Source organism: Papilio machaon, chromosome 4 (assembly GCF_912999745.1).
Source record: "Papilio machaon chromosome 4, ilPapMach1.1, whole genome shotgun sequence".
In the NCBI taxonomy this organism is placed as follows: domain Eukaryota; kingdom Metazoa; phylum Arthropoda; class Insecta; order Lepidoptera; family Papilionidae; genus Papilio; species Papilio machaon.
In genome coordinates this window covers 5,832,785-5,850,161 of record NC_059989.1, presented here as the reverse complement: position 1 = coordinate 5,850,161, position 17,377 = coordinate 5,832,785, and the positions used below count along the sequence as shown (strand labels likewise).

Genomic DNA, 17,377 nt, shown 5'->3' with positions numbered 1-17,377 from the left:
AAAATAAACACATACAAGACTTCATTCAAGAAATATTGTAGCGGATTATTATTATACTAAAATGACAAATTGACGTCTATATACTTTCTTATAACTGTTTTACTTTATCACTTCTTATGGTGTTTTCTGATAAGTATGCCATTAAAAGACTCGTCTATTAAAGTCGTACATAATGTAAACAGCAGTTATCAACTTTCAGTTACGATGATTACATAAATGTCGTGTTAGCAACATTGTGTATACAAAATACAAATCAACGAATAGCAATAAAAATAACGTTGTAACAATGTGGTTGGCAACGCTGCGGCCAGACGTAGCTCCCCGCTCTCCAACTTGTGGACGACCTTCGCTCCTTATTTTTTATTTGGGATCACCATGGCCGACCTGTTTTTAGTTTTGTGTATTCTTTTTCCCCATATTTGGTCACACTGGCTAGACTATTGAGAGACGAAATATAATATGTTTTGATCAATATATATGTATACTATATAAAATTTTGATTTCATCCCAATTAGATTATTAAACAAAATGATGAAACAATTTTAATAAGACTTAGGTGCTGACATTGACATGGGCACGTCCGGATTCGAGTTGCGTAAGTATGAAAAAGTATGAATTTCAAGCTAAAACGTTAAATGGAATCAAATATTTTCCCATGCATATTACATTCCCATTAATTTACAAAATATTTCTCATAATGTATACCTTTTAACCTTATACCATTCACACTGACCCTACACATGAACAATGGATATTTCCTTAATGCTTTATAAAACGAGATCGGCGACCGTTTCCCGTGTGATTGTTCCTCAACAGGTATCTACGAAAAAAATAACATAAGTTTATCGAAATCGGGGCAAGGGACTGACCGGCCGAGGTCGACAGGTACCGGCCCCAGTCGTTCACACGACCGCTTCGAACATATTATATACATAAAACGACGTAAACTAACGAACGCTGAAAACAAATTACTGTATGAATTTGCTTACAGTTTTAAACGATTTAAGTCGTTTTTAGTTGCCATATTTTATATAAGAATAGTTTACTGAAATATGGCGATGTTTGGTGTAGAAATGGTAATACATTGTTACGAGATTACTACACTAAAAAAAGTAATTAAATACAAAATTAAGACCTGCGAAACTGAGGTAGGTCGCTAGTAAAACATACAAGGTGATAACGTCTGTAAATAGTTATTTTTAAATTTAAGTGTCCCGTTCGCCGGTCGTTATTACAGAGATTGTCTTCCGTGTATCGCGGCCTTGCTGATACTCTAGGACACCCAGAACACTTCCAATTACAATGTTCGCCGAAATCGTGCACACAGTTTTGTGCTGTATTGTATACGTTGTAGGGATGCGAGTCGCGCGTAGGTTGGAATCAGGATGTGGGTGTGTTTACCGGGTCCAATTGGCATGAGTTGATGGCAGTATGCAACAGAGACAGAGAAAGGTGAGCGGTCACCAAAACTCTGAACTTCCCACTTTATAATACCTAATGGAATAATCGCGATACGTTTGACGTATAATATTCCTATTCATGCTCTATAAATAATTATCTCAAAACGGTTTGAGTCATAAGTATGATATGCTTTACGACGCAGTCGGTTAGTGCAGCGAACATTTCGACCCATGTGATAGTAAGAGTTACATCTCTTAAGGAATCCTTAAGAGATGTAACTCTTTTCGTCGCTTAGAATCGATTTATGGCTTTCTACCTCTAGTGCTGGTGAGCTTGCTGGATGCAACGGAAACAATTAAATAATAAAATATTAGTATAAGTTTGTATATTCACCTTGCAGCCCTCACAGGAGTGGACTCCGTAGTGGAAACCACTGGCCTTATCACCACACACGCGGCACAGCACTGTGGTGCCATCAAATTCTGAAACAAAACAAAACAACGGCTTATTAATATGTATACTTGTGCCAAAAAATTGTCAAATGTTTGCTATAACTAGAGAGAAAAAAATTCAGTACCAAGTTATTGTAATTAGAGTAAAAGTATGTACGTTTTATAGTCTGTGTTAGCGTATCGAACAAGAGATTAGTTACAGGTGTACGATGGTGACGAATGTTTGCACAATTCTGCACACATTGCGGCTGCCCTTGGCGCGTCCAAACATCCTCAGTTAGGAGCCAGGTATGTATAACAAACGAGCTGCGGTGCACGTGACCGCGCCGATAACACCCTGACCTTACGTCACCGTCGTACATTCAACTGATATACTCTAAAAACCTTAATAACTTTTGTGCGTCAATGTCCAAGTGACCGTTTGTTATTGAAGTCTCCTATTGCGAAAATTTTAATAAGTGAAATATATATTTATTATCTTAGTTTATATCGTTCCTAAGAAATGGCAGGCGACTTCGATCACGCATTTATTGCAGTTGCACGTGCCGTCGTCGCAGACTCCTCGGTTTCGTGATTTATCGCTCAGTTTCAAACTGATTAACACTTTCGCGATACAGCAAGTTTACAGTCAAGTTAAGTGTTACACAATCACTTATGGTTTGTTTATAAAACACATTATAAACCTGCAAAGTGCTCGAGTCCCGTTCATTGCTAACGCATCGGGTGCACTCGAGTCGCGATCGTGACGTAATCGCATTTCGTTGCTGAAGTGACACTAGATAGAGATTTTAGAAAGCGCGTCTTCATTCCACTTATACGATGTCGATGAACTTTTACACATACGATTATATAAGTCATGAAAATTCTAGTTCGCAACGAGAGTTGACGCGAGCATACCGAGATAAATGTGTTGCCTATCGCATTCATAATAGAATAATAAATTAACGCAGCGCATCGGCTACATTAATGGAGTCATTAATGAGTGTTTCAGCTTAAAAAAAGAATATTTAAGTGTTAAAGCGATTTGGTTAGTAGGTCAGTGATAGATAGGGCCTCGGTCACCACAGGTGTCACGTCTGGCCATGTAATGGTCCGGGTCTGGGAGCGCGCGGGACGCGGACGGGTGAGAGCGGGGGAGGAGAAGTCGACCAGGAAACGGGTTCGTGCGCTCCCCGGCCGCTCTCACTTTCCCCTTGCGTTTGTTTATTTGTTAAGGGATCGAGCGCGGCCTTTCGGATAGTACTTTCTATTTCTGGCGCGCACCACTGGCGGCGGGTCGACGCTCGCCGCCGCGGTCGCTTTCTATGGTGTTACTTTCTTTTTTCAGATGCATCATATGGCCGGGGGCTCATCTCGATAGCTCGCTGCGCGTGCGCACAGGACGGCCGGCGGGGGACGAGCAGGCGTTGGCGGGGCACACAATGAAGCAGGGAAAGCGTTGCGAGACGTAACTAGTGCAATTGCAAAGAATCGGTGGCGTGCAGCCATTTCTCCTCGTGTGATGCAACACGACTTATTTTTTCTCTGATCGAAGCGTGCGAGAGCCGCTCGTTAGTTACGTCAATTAAGAGGCGAGGAAAGTGCGCGAGAAAGTATCCACGTAACAACACGACACGGCACGTCGCTTCGCCCGCCCGAACTGTGTCACGGTGAACCAAGTTTGTAAATAATAAGTTATTAGCTACTATTCACATATTTAAAATATACGTAATCACGTTCTAATATTGTTTCCTAGTCAACGAGCACGTCCGCTCGTGCTTATTTCTATAATAATAACATAACAAGTTTCTCTGCCAAGTCGCAGCCTCGTTTTACGTTATTGGCAACCTTTCTTTTGCACATTGTGACGTAGTAGTCAAGAAATTACTCTGCCTTGTTATAAATATAAAATCATTAAACATGATTGTTATTTATAATTTACAAAACGAAAAAAATAATTAATAACGGGTGTTTACAAACAGAATATCACAACATTTGGAAAATTTGCAAAAATGATGTCAATAAATGGGTCCTATTGAACTGCATAAAACGCCTTGATCTCTTGCCCTTGAATCTCTTTCATTTAGAAGCCTAGCATTATAAAATCTTGAATACGAGAGGATGTGTATGTAGACTGATTTGAATATCAAGTTAAATAGTATAGTACATATTACAAAGTAAATAACTTTATAAATGGTTCGTGTATATTGAGAAAAGAAAATGAGTATTGTCTAAACACGAAGTGTCGTGAGCGAACTGGTGAAACGAGCCACGAGAGAAAAGTAAAAGTGGTTGCGGCGAGACAGCTGGTTACGCGTCACTAGCCCCCGCACGCCCCCCCACCTCCCCCCAGCCCCAACGACACCAACAAACATCAACAATAACACGCTCAAACAAATACGTAAAGCATAACCGTCAACTCTTTTGTTGTTATCAATAAAAAAAGGTAAGAATTCCGAGTGAAAATAATCAATAATACGATAAGATCATTAGTGAAATCAATAAGTTCCCCATGGACAGAAGTCACCCCATTCTCACCGTACGTTACTTACATCATTAATTGTACAACGAATTTCGTACAAAGCGTTTTTAATTGTTTTCCGCCAAACCCTTCCACACATACATCACCGATTTGTTCTGCAGACGAATTCAATTCGACTGTAACAATTAACTAAACCCTTCAATGGTATCGCTTAACAGAATCATTTGTCGTACAATATTAATGATTGTTGAACACCATACAAGCTTGAACAATAAATGAAAACTTTCTTTGCTCTTTTTTAGTAATATTGATAGTTAAATTCAACACAAAGTTTCAAAATAATCAATCACGAAGTTACGATTTTTAATTGTGTATTTAATTTTAAATTATTAATTATAAATCTTAGAAAAATTACTGGATATTTAATTAATTCTTATCACTTTTATAACGTAGGTTATTTTAACCTACGTAATCAACGATAAGAAATCTCAAATAAAAGTAATAAAAAATTATATAATTTACTTAGTCTATTTTAACATTGCACAAAAACTACCGTTATTTAACAAACATGATATAAAATTCTTGAAAATATTTCAAAAACATCGACGGTTGATCAAAAAAAAATGAAAAAAAAATATAAATTCTTTATGAAAATAAGTTAAAAACCATACATATAACAATACCGACAGTAAAAGCTAAAAGTTACATAGTTTCAAATGAAAGTCTAATTTAAGCGCAATCAATTCACCATAGATATGATAACTAAAAATTGTAAACAAAATATTGTTTATTGTTTATCTTTCCTAACCAAATGTGTGTCGCGAGTCGTAGCGTAGTATACTTTAAAAATTCATATCTATAAAACTGTTTGTTTACATTGGCTTGTTGCACTGGTGGGCTAGAGCGAGGGAGGGAAAAGGAGCATACCTATATGAAGTTCTGGTTCCCTCTCGGTGTGTACCGGACCCATCATATTGTCCGTAGGTGTTGGCGTTTCGTAACGCCCGTAATTGCTGTCCGGAGACATCACTTGAGTCAAAATAATCTAAAACTAAACAATCCTCTTATCCACTTCACAACACGTAAGCCACATTCGAGCCGGTGGGCTCGGAGACACGGGCGTCCTGCGCGATCTTCTACCGAATATAGGACAGGAGTGCATGGGCTGAGGAGGCGCGCGCCCGCAACTCGCCGAGGATGAAGGTCGCTCGTGTAGCGTTTATCGCCGCACGCGCCGCGTGCACTTCGTTCGAGCTCGATCGACGAACTGAGCTCTTGCCGCGCGCACTCGCGATCGCGGCAACGCGAGCCTCCCCTTAAGAGTGAAAGTCTGCAAAAAGATCACAGCTCCGCGCGATACGATCGCTTCGGCAACGACGCGGCAGACTTCGAGCGAATATCGCCTTTATGCGCTCGCGAAGCCCGACGGTCTGAGCTTGAGCGCGAGCCTCGGCGCGCTTCGAACTCCGGTCCCCGAGGTCATTGCCGCGCCCGCGAGGGACCAATGAGAGAGGCGCGCGGACGAGCGCGGCGAGCCATTGGAGAATCGGCGACCCGCGTCCCGCGCCCGCTCCACACCGCTCGCTCGAGTTCGAAGACCCGAACCTTGCGAGCGCTCGCGGCCAAGGTCGTGAGAGAGCGGCGCCGAGCGAGAGCCCGCCGCGCGCCCGAGCAGGACGCAGCCGTGCGCGCGTTGCGTCACACCACCAAAATATTTTTGGTGATGGAACGCGAGTGAACTTGAACACGAAATTGAGCTAATGGATGGCGAGCGCTGTGTAGGTCGTCGCTGCGTTACGGAGTGACCCGCAGCCCGCTTGCCCGCTTGCCCGATTCCCTCCTGCCGTCGCCGCTGCCGTACACTTCCGGGATATCACACACAAAATGTTTACACACAATTTCCTCTAAACTTCTAAAACAGTTGCAACATTATTGCTTCATTACAATGGCATGTAACTGTTAATTTGGTAGAAGCCAATAAATAAATCAGTCCTATTAATAGCAATTTATTTTATAGTACTTATTTACACCTATAGCTCTTATATCATGTATATTTAATTACGTTTAGAGCTATATACCATTACCTAATAAAAATTCAGGCGACCCAATTACTATACTTATGATGATGCAATAATAGCACCCCACATCCTCTCTCTACGTGTATAGACTTATTGATAAACAAGGTCTTTATACTTATAGGTGGATAGCTATAAACACAAATGATTTAATTTTATATAACATCCCAGCTTAATATATCATTGAAATTTTTATCTAAAACTTTATACAGTAGAGTCGAAGTTCGTTTGCAGCGAGAGTTATTTATACGAGATAAAGCCGGGCGGGCGGTGGGCGTCGAAGCGGGTGAATGACCTGGAAATTTTGGCGCAGGACGGTCAAGGCCACCGGCCGTTCTGCGCCACTCCACTCCACTCTACTCTTAATATATTCCACTAATTTTGATTTATTATTTTACATAATATCAAAAGTTGTGTCAAAGAATGCCTTTTATTAGCACAGTATTAGGTATGCATGAAATTGAGTAAAGTGTTAAAAATATTATCAATAAGTACAACTTCGAGATAGTTGGAATGTATTTTCATCAGTTAATTTAAAATTATATTTTGAATACATGATTAATAATTAATAAAAACCCTACATTTGTAAATAAAGTAGGTATGTAAGTATGTATGTACAAAGAGTAAGAAGGATTTTTAAAAAGAAACCTACATATGTTTTGTACACTTACCAATTTTTTACACGGATAATAATATTTAATTGCCTGTAACCCTTTTACTGATGTTTAAAAAACATCCAGAAGGCTTCGACATTTGTTGACAGTTGAAAGGTGTTCATTGGTTTTTAGTTTCCTTCTTTTTTTGCTTAAATTCCAACGCTTTCCCTTTTTATTGTTAAAGGAAGTTTTTAAAAGGGCTTCGCAAATATCCTCCAAGTGTCAGCAAAATTAAGAAAAAAGTCAAAGTCCTTCCTACTTCTTATGCTTGTTTTTACAAGAATGAGTAAACTTTTGCATTCAGTCTTATTAAAAACATTTACGTTCGAGAAAAAAAACCAAACTTAAAAAGCTACTGATTATAAATCTTTTATCGTAAAAGAGTAATTCACAGCGGCATAATGGTATATTGAACTTCGACCTTTCGTATCCGAAACCATTACGTTATTGTCACTTTTTTCTATTATTTCCTTATAATAGTAATAAATGATGTTTTTGATTTATTTGATTGATTATCTAGACAACCATGTTGTTAATACGTAGATTTATTTATATAACTGTTTTTTTATTATTATTATAAAATAAGCTACAAGAGCTGTTATGTGTGGATAAGACACATTCCTAGCCATAGATATGAAACCTATGGTAGGAATGGTAGGTAAATATAAAACCTATTTATAAAATAAAAGTTTTATTGTCTTACTTGTACTCCGTATTAGATATATGTTATTAATCTATATCACTAGTATTTTAATTGAATACTTCTAAATATTATTTTATAAGAGCATAACAAAAATAGTATGTGTTTAAAAATGTCGTAAATTACTTTTTTACACTTTTGTAAGAAGACTTAAAAAAATTATTATCTTTACACAAAATTGGAGAATTTATAAAATTTTGTTCAAAATGATTCATGAATCATTATGTTCACGTATTAATTTCGCAAAAATTGAACAATAATAAATTACGTTGGCATATGTTTTAACTGAATGTTAGGTAAAAGTATGAACTCAATTTTTTTTTACTTCCTTCCGCTGCTCTATCTTTTTTAAACTGTGCGAATATCAAATTACACGGTTGTTTGTTTCAAATGTCATGCGATAAACGAATCTAAGCTATCGGTATAAGGTTGATATTTGCTTGCGTATATTTCGAAACGTAGCGAAAGTCGTCAGCCGGTGGCCACATGTATTTTCGTATTGTTCCCTGTGACCACAACTAAAGGGATCGCCTCACTGTTGATGATCTCGATCGATAGCACCTAGTTTTTTTGTCCGTATCAAAAAGTGTACACTTAAGGCCATACTGTTTGCAATTTAGGAGGCTTCGTTTTTTCCACGTCCGGATTAAACTATCGCTTTTATGTTATGCCAAATTGCGTCAGACTTTTATTTTTTTCCTTTCCGCTTTATAAACCCTATACTTTTCTGTCAAAAATTCTTTCCAAGCGAGTGATTAGTTGATATACTTCTTAATTTATAAGTATCTAAACCATACCACAGTATTCTAAATCATTTTTTTTTCTTTTTTTTCTATCCAACAATAACCACTAACTGACCGTTTACTTCATGACAGATCGTATTACATTGAAATAACTTAATACAAACGTTTATATGAATAACTACGATTATGACCTCTAAAATATTGTATAGTCGTTAACAACCGCTCAAAACGACTTTTGTAACAATATAACAAAAATAATGAAGGGGCCCGACGTCCTTCCCAATCGAAGGACAATGGGGGCGAGTGTACCCGTACCCAATTCTACAAGCGATGTAACACTGTACTTCGAACTATCCATTATCCATACCATAAATTAATTTTACAACACCACCATTCACAGAATGTGGTCAAGGCACGTTTTTACGACTGCCAACCGCAAGGAAGTTAACACATTGAAAAAAAAAAGGAATTAGGTCACACTTTGTACGTCCAACGTTTGTAGGTAAAAACCTGGAATGTAGGTCGAGGTTGTTGACGAAACTGGATATTGTTACGTTTGTAAATTACCTGTCCAAGTAATTCTAACCTAAAAGAATTTTACAACAAACTTGCAAAATTAAATTTACACCTACATTTGTGATTGTGATACTTATAATTGTTGTATATAAATATTACATTAACATATAACATAAATTGATAACCATTATGTAGTTACGTTAAATTAAGTGTATAACTCTTTTCAAATATCTTGGCGGCCTAAGGCTATTGGCCACACCTAAAATTGTGTTCTACGCGAAATTAAGAGCTGCCAAGATATGTGAAAATAGTAATACCTATATTGCGTTTGAGGCACCGCAAAAACGTGAATAACCGTTGATTTCCATTTAAATTATTCGCATCGCCGAAACATTTACAAAACCGAAAAAGCGAGATACATAATATTATTATTTAAGACAGTGCGAGTACACGGTTAGCGATGATTATCAAAGTTGGAACAAAAAAATCCGCAATAACAGAGTTGGCAATTTCGCAGAAGTGGCTCGCGTCGCCGTGGGCAGTGGGCAGCGGGCAATTCAGTCGGACGCCGAATGTTCGCGGCGCGGTCAAGGTCCCGCTCGGAGCCGGTTGTGATGCGCAAAACATAATACCCGAGCCTTACAATACACTGTTGTAATTGTGTGTAGTTACTTACATACAATTACTACATGTGATTTTATGACGCTTTATTAAAACCAAGTTTATCTTATATAAATTATTTTACTTTGATACCGAAGCATGGTAGGAGTATTTACTATTAGGTATTAGGCGCCTATTTACCTTATATATGTGATATTTACCTAATATGTTATATTGGCTAAAAGGTGGCTAATACTCTACATAAAAATCTTTTTATTTTGTATTTATTTTCTATACAAATGTGTTAAATACGAAAATGTTTTAAGATATTGAATAAACATTAAACACCATGGTTAGGGTACGTATATTTAAATAATAGAATGAAGGTAACAACAATATTGTCGACTAGCTTTTACCCGCGACTCCGTCCGCGCGGAATAAAAAATAGTAAACGGGGTAAAAATTATTCTATGTCCGTTTCCTGGTTCTAAGCTACCTGCCCACCAATTTTCAGTCAAATCGATTCAGCCGTTCTTGAGTTATAAATAGTGTAACTAACACGACTTTCTTTTATATATATAGATATCTCTGGTTCCGTAGGAAATGCTGTCAACAATCTATCTTTAATACGACGACGATTGGTGAAGACGAATTTGATGATTGCAAGATAAAAAATTTAAATATTGTAAAGTACGAAGCATTGAAAAGAATACGAAATGTGTACCGAATGGCTTGACAAATAACAAATTGTTGATGATATTTCAGGCGGTTTTTCAACTAAATCCGATGACAGGGGAGCGAAGAGCGGCAAGATTCGCATCGGAGTGAGGTCAGCTCGAGTCAATTACCCCGCGGGCTGCGACACCGCCTCGCCTCCGACAAGCACGTTGCTCGAACACATGCCACGAACAACAAAATTTGGCTTTGTTTTTTTTTAAAACTATAATTCAGTGAACACATACTGGTCACTTACAAAAATCCATCTTACCTGACCGAAATTTGAATAAGGAACACTAAAATATAGAAATTGTTTATGCTATCTTATGACTTTACTTGTGAGGCAAATATATAAAAACACAATGACAAATATTATAAAATAATCAATAAACTTTTTGTACTCTGTACGAAAACCTCACCGTGATGACATCATTGTGCTTAGGTTTCATGTTATTGCGCACTATACATAATAACAAAGACGTGTAATCATTACGTCAATGAAGGTTTTCCAGATTATAAAATATTTACATATTTAATTTAAGACGTTTAATTGGATCAATTAACGTTTAATCTGTTGTTGTTATGTTTCTAAAATATAATGGTGACTGCCGAAAAATTTATACGAAATAGGTACCTACAACGTTGCTCTAGCAAACCAGTCTTTCAGGACTTCTTCTCTCAGCCACGGTTTAATTAATTACGTAATACGACACAGAATTAGGACACTTAGCCGGTTGTTGCTTGTTGGTGCCTATAGTAATGTATGTATTTGTGCCTAGGCCGTGTGTCAGCTTGTGCCTATGGTCTATTAGTGAATAAGCGACCGAGTCACTGGGGCCGTGTGATCCGGACGCGCTGAATCGCCCCGACCTCGTCTGATTCGGCAACCCGTGCCAAGGCCAAGGCCAATTGGACGGGTGCGCTCAATTAATAGCTCCACGGCTAGGGTTGCCACAAACAGATATTACTCCTCGATCGATATACCATTTCCGTATTTTTCTATTGAAGTGCGAAATTCAAGAGAATATAAGAAGATGCTTTGTATAAGTGACAAAGGATTGATTCATAAAATCGGTAAAAGATTGCGCACAATAATATTTATTAAAAGAGAAAAATATTCTCTTCTATTCCCACTAGGTTAGAATAAGACAATACTTTAAAGATACCAATGAATTTATTTGCAGAACAAGTTGACAACAATTCAAAATATTCTATTTTTTGTTGACCCAAAATTTATGGCACTGTTTCCTGTTAAAGCAGAAATATATAATTTATTAATTAGTACACGACCTACGATGTACAATTTACAAGAACAAGTTAACGTCTGCCCGGAAGTGAATTCTAAATGAAGCTATATATATCACGAATTTGAATAAACGTTGAGCTGACGAACGAGCGGCCCCATCAGCAGCCAGTGTAGGAGCATTTCCTCGTTTGTGTCGGTACGTGTCAATGCCAAATGGTACCGAATTAACCGCAATGTCACAGCCGTCAAGGCAACTAACTACGACGCGGGGAAACCTAAGTCTTTATTTATTAAAATATTAGATTTATTCTAAACATTAAATCTAATTTGAACACAATCAGAATAACATTAATTTTGCAACTCGTTATTTAAGAATATCGACAAATCATCACCTCTATCATAATAATCAAATGCGATATCGTGCAATGGCGAATATATATCCGTTACAAATGTCTTTCACAATCGAAGTGCCAATCGGTTAGCACTCCAACTCGCCTTGATATTTATACTATAAGGAGACTTCCTGCTCCCGACAAAGGACGACCGCGAACTATCTACACCGACGTCGACGCTCTAGACAGCTCACCATTTACGAAGACACGCGGAGTCGTGAAAAATACGATTTAGATTAGTAAGAGTATAAACGGATTACAGTCTACTATCTACGAACCGAAACAAAATTGAACGCGAACAAGCCAACTGGAGCATTGAAATCCGGTATTGGCGCAAAGATCCAGAGGTGTGAATATAAGCGTGTTGTAGTGAGGCAGCAGGCGAGGAGTACGGCGTGCGCTAATCAGAGCGGCGCGAACGAATCCCCGCTGATGATGCACCTCGTTGTATAATCTGTTGCGCGGCCGTGTGTGCGTGCCTACGTTACGTGTCGACACCCGCCAAGCAAACAAACACCCTGCACGTTGACGCACGCCGCACACACACGTCGCACTCGCACGTCGATACAAGAAAGAACTCCGTATTGATTTCCTAGTGTTACATTTACTCGGCCTCATTAACCACCGATAACGAGGTGTGATCACTTTTTCCATAATTTCTTATCAATTTCATTAACCTAATTGAATATTAAGTATTGACGACAATACAGTGTTTCCCGAATCATGTCCCCAATATGTCGAATTTCTAGCTAACGTCACATTATACAGATGCGCCCCCATTTCATGCGACACCCGTCGAAGCCCGTTCGCGCGAAAATCACAGATCGACTTGAACTCGAACTGAATACATTTTGATTAGCGCATCGACAAGTGACAAGGAGAAGTTTCCGTATAAACAAAAAAAATAGGTAATTATATTGGTGTCGTTCGGGCGGTCTTGATATTACAGGTGTGAGATCACTGGTCATAATTGTGGTAATGTAGCGATTGCGATCGCGGGAGAGGGGACTGTACAGGCCGCGGGCGGCGGGGCTTCGGCGGAATATTGCGCAGCATTCGCTCCTGAAAACGTGTCGGAAGAAAGTTCACGGCCGCACATTGACGCCACCACCTGCCGCCCCGGAGCCCGCGCAGCCCCCTGCCCCGCCAGCCGCGCTCTCGCGCCCACACTGATAAGCCCCATCCGACATTTATTGCCAACTCTGTATAACCTCCATCACGGGTCCAGCTAGTTTTAAGTACGTTGTAATGTGTCCAACTTTGACATTTTATCTACCCTATTTTACAGGGTAAAAACGGTTAACGCTGTTGTAATTTAACTACATATCTGTTGTAGTTCAAACTAATTGACTTGAATAGATGAAATCATAACAAACGAAAGAAACGGTGAAGATCTCGGAAAGTAAATCAAAATCTTGAAATCCTGTTATAACCAAAATAAATGTTATTTGTGTTAAATAACCTCTGACAAAAAATTTTAATAGATAGGTATTCAAATCTTTTTTCTATTGTTTTCTAAAGATTTTGTTTCTGTTAATTGACTTCTATAAGGTTTGAAAGGTTTTGTTAAAAAGTAAATACACAATGCTGTTTGTCAGTTGAGCTATGTGGTTAGGTGGGTAGGCTAGGCGGCTAGGCGGCTAGGCGGCTGGGCGGCCAGGGGGCTAGGGGGGCACGCATGGCCTTGGCGGGTGCGTTAACCGCGCGGCGCGTGTACGCCGCGCCGATAATTTCGGCGGTTGCGAGTCTACTGACCCCGTGGTCGTTGTTTGCGACGCAAATGATCCTTGACTTTATTTAAATCATCTTCTTTGGCTTACCATTTAAATAAACATATTTCTATGTGTTGAAAGTCTATGAGCTCTTTGTGTTTCAAATGTATCGTAATTTTGGGAGAACATCGTAAACAACACAGGCTAATAAAAACATCTGATCAAAGTACTTATTTCAATACTTATGTTGAGTTTAAAGTTTTGTGATTTGATAGAGTGATTATTAACTGAATTTGTCTGAATTTTTTTGACAATGTGCCCGACAAACTTATTTGATCCGGTGGACATACATGACACTAAATTATAACAGATAATGATCACCTCCCCCTAACATTGTCCAAAAATTGTCACAACGTTCTTCTTTACTTTTTATCGAAGTGAGAGAATGCATTGAAATATATATTAGACCAAGGTTCGGCCGCCATTTGCAGACGGAGAAAGTAATTTATTAACCATAGCCAACTTTCATTTCATCACAAACAGGTTCTGATCATATATTTCCATTGCATAGTTATAAGCGATCATGTAATATGTCATTAAAAATAACAGATTATTTAATCAATTTAAAATAAAAGACATACCCAACTAATGTAGAGGATAACTCTCAATAATCTTATAAAATACTAACAGATTTGTTTAGTTAAAGAGAAAGTTTCAATTTAAAGTTGAAGATTACATACTTCAATAATCTTACTAATATTGTAAATGCGAAAGTTTAAACGAATGGACAGGTGGATGTTTATTAGAAGGTATCTCCGGAACGACTTAACGGATCTGGATGAAATTTGGCACAGATGTAGAACATAGTCCGGAAGATCACATAGGCTGCTTATTAGGTTTTTTTACCCCGCGCGGACGGAGTCGCGTACGACAGTTAGTATTAAATACAGCGCTATGTTTGTTGTAAAACATGAAAAATCTCTTATCATGTATATTGATGATTGATTAACTGAATTCCTAAAAAAAATTGTGATGCAAATTTTAGTCAATATGAAATTTATAACTGATAATATCACTTTTAACGTTATATCAGACTTGGTTACCATTTTTGGTATTAAAGTATAATAAGGCCGTAATAATCAGATGTAAAAGTAGATGCATACAAAATAAGACTTTAATTGCACCAGTTAAGACCTATTATAGTCAAAAATATAAATGAAAACGACGAAAAAGTATTAACAATAAAGCAGTCGTTCAACTTCAGATTAAACGAATATAATATAACGATGAGTGTTATCGAGGCGGTTTGGATTTTTTGGCAATCGATAATTATAGGTGTCGGTTGGCGGAGTGTGCACTTCCTTATGCTGCTGCCACAGCTGGCGGTGAAACGCGACAGACGGCATCTCGTATTAAATGTGCATAGGCAGACGTCATTTAGTTTTTTCGGTTCTTTTGTGGTGTATTTTTTAAGGAGGAAGAGGGCGCACGCGTACCCGCTTCACGCAGCGACGCGTGCTCCTCGTGGTTGCATCAGACCTTTAATTATATATCCGATCTCCGTAATCCTATAGCGCAACCTTCTGTTTACTTTCATTCACGTCAACTATAATGTACTTTAACTTTCTCTACTACATACGGAACCAATTTCCTCGATATAAAAATAAAGGCAGCTTTGTTGTTCTTATTTGTAAATGTTTTTCAAATTAAGAAGACATGCTACTATTTTTGAAAGCGTTACAAAAGACATTTCGATGACTGATTAGCTGATTAGTAACATCGATATTTGTCGAGGGGATTGGATAGAATGAGCCGGCGCGGTGTCGGCGGTGTCGGCGACCGCACTGCTCGTGCACTCAACTCGCGACCACTCGTAACGGTGCCTACTCTTGAACCACTTTGCAATTACTTTGATAAATATGCCATCGTCTTTAATACTATTCTTCATAACTATCTCTATTTATAACAAATTAGAATGTTAATTATTTTGAGCGATGATCTGACGCTAAGCGAACACTATTATAGAATCAACAAAAAAAACCAAAAAGGTCTTAAAAGTATTGTTTTAGTTATGGTGCGATCCTTACCACAACTGTCACTAATCGTATTTAAAAGAAAATAGTGTTGTGAACATTATTAAGGGAATCGACATGACTCAGCGTTTTTAGACTGAGTTCGAAGAAGTTCAATATGGATATAATGTGGCATTCTTTGCAAAGAATCTATATAAAAAATTAGATGTAATTTGTTTACCACGTGCTTTGTATCAATAATGGTAAACAATACTATTTAAAATATGGACACGACTATTGTAATATGAATTTGGTGGCTTGTGATTCATCGGTATACTTTTTTGATTGTGACCTATATTGTCATCGAATCAGAAACCGACGAATGAATTCGATGCCATGTGCAAATGAACAAAGGAACTTTAGAAAATGCAACTAACCCTTGATCCGACTTCCTTTCAATTTCAAAGTTTTTAAGATTCCAAATTTCAGTTTTTTTTTGTAAAAAAATTGCAGGTAAGGTCGAACTATTGTTAAAAAATCGAAATTCTAAAAACGCTACCCTTTCTTTTCATCTCGGATTTCACGAACAGGTAAACTTTAACTTTTTGCCCGTCGCGAGTTGCATCTTTGTGCAAGTTTCGCGATATCCAACTCTTCTGCCGACAAAAAACTAAATAATCGTCTGATCGGAGACCTTTTCGGAGCCAAAAAAATAAAATTGAACTTTTCAAATATGAGTTTTTTAACATCCTTTTGTTGGCGGGTTTATAACCGACGTTCCCAGATCGTCGACGCATTGTATCTGCACTAAACGATATCGCCCCGGCTCTGCTCTTAGAAATCTAATGATAAAATGGCAGCGGGATGCCACGCAATATTTTCACAATATAGTATTCACATAATTTACTTATTTATTTGGAGGTTGACATAAAACGTAAAATTACACGTTTGATGAATGGACATTAATAGAACTATCTTTTTGTTCATTTACGACTTTGGCATAAAATAGTTCTTGGTATAATATTTGACTGATTTTAAGTTTTTTTTTATTTTCACAACCCTAGTACCGCCGGTCATAGGCACGATTTCCTTTTAAAGTTAAATAAAAAACGTAAAGGCCAAAGTTAAAATTGAGACAATAATCTTATACTTAATGTTAATGACCGATATTTTTTATTGTAGGTACATAAAAGAGCCTTAGTCCAGTTTTTATTACATCATTGTGTATTTTGAATGCAGGGATAGCCACACTCAATTAAATAGTACGATAACAATGACCACAATCAACAAGTTTTTGCGGTCGATTTGGGTAGCTCGACGGGATATTCAATTTGGATCTCTTTACAATTGTTAATCGTTAGATTTTAGACATAAATTTTTCTTAAATATTATTTGTGTTTGTAATCGACAACAATAGAGGCGTGTAATTTGCGTAGTGATGTTACGTATGCACTAGACGCGTTGCATTGCGCGATTGCACGACAATGATGGTGACGGCGGCGTAGGGCGAGCCCCGTTAGGACGGGGTGACTGACTCCACCACTGCAGCCTGGTGCATTGTGCTCTAACGAGAACGCATTACGTACGATCATAATTCTTCGCCTCGAATTTACCGATACCAACAGGAAAAGATGCTCGAATCCAATCACTTACCTGGAACAAACAAAAGAATATTGTAAGACAAATGTCTGCAA

At 38.1% G+C, this 17,377-nt stretch overlaps 1 protein-coding gene across 4 annotated transcripts in view; it reads right to left on the bottom strand.

Annotated features, from left to right (window-relative positions):
- Nucleotides 1-17,377, bottom strand: part of LOC106720319 (ecdysone-inducible protein E75) — a 100,942-nt gene that overhangs the window by 10,809 nt on the left and 72,756 nt on the right. For 3 of the 4 annotated variants that reach the window (XM_014514942.2, XM_014514943.2, XM_045686888.1), the window contains exon 2: nucleotides 1,795-1,883. In XM_014514942.2, coding sequence (XP_014370428.1) covers nucleotides 1,795-1,883 — 89 coding nt within the window. Of the gene's footprint in view, nucleotides 1-1,794; nucleotides 1,884-5,241; nucleotides 5,591-17,377 lie in introns of those variants that run through there. The other variant, XM_014514944.2, reaches the window with a different exon arrangement.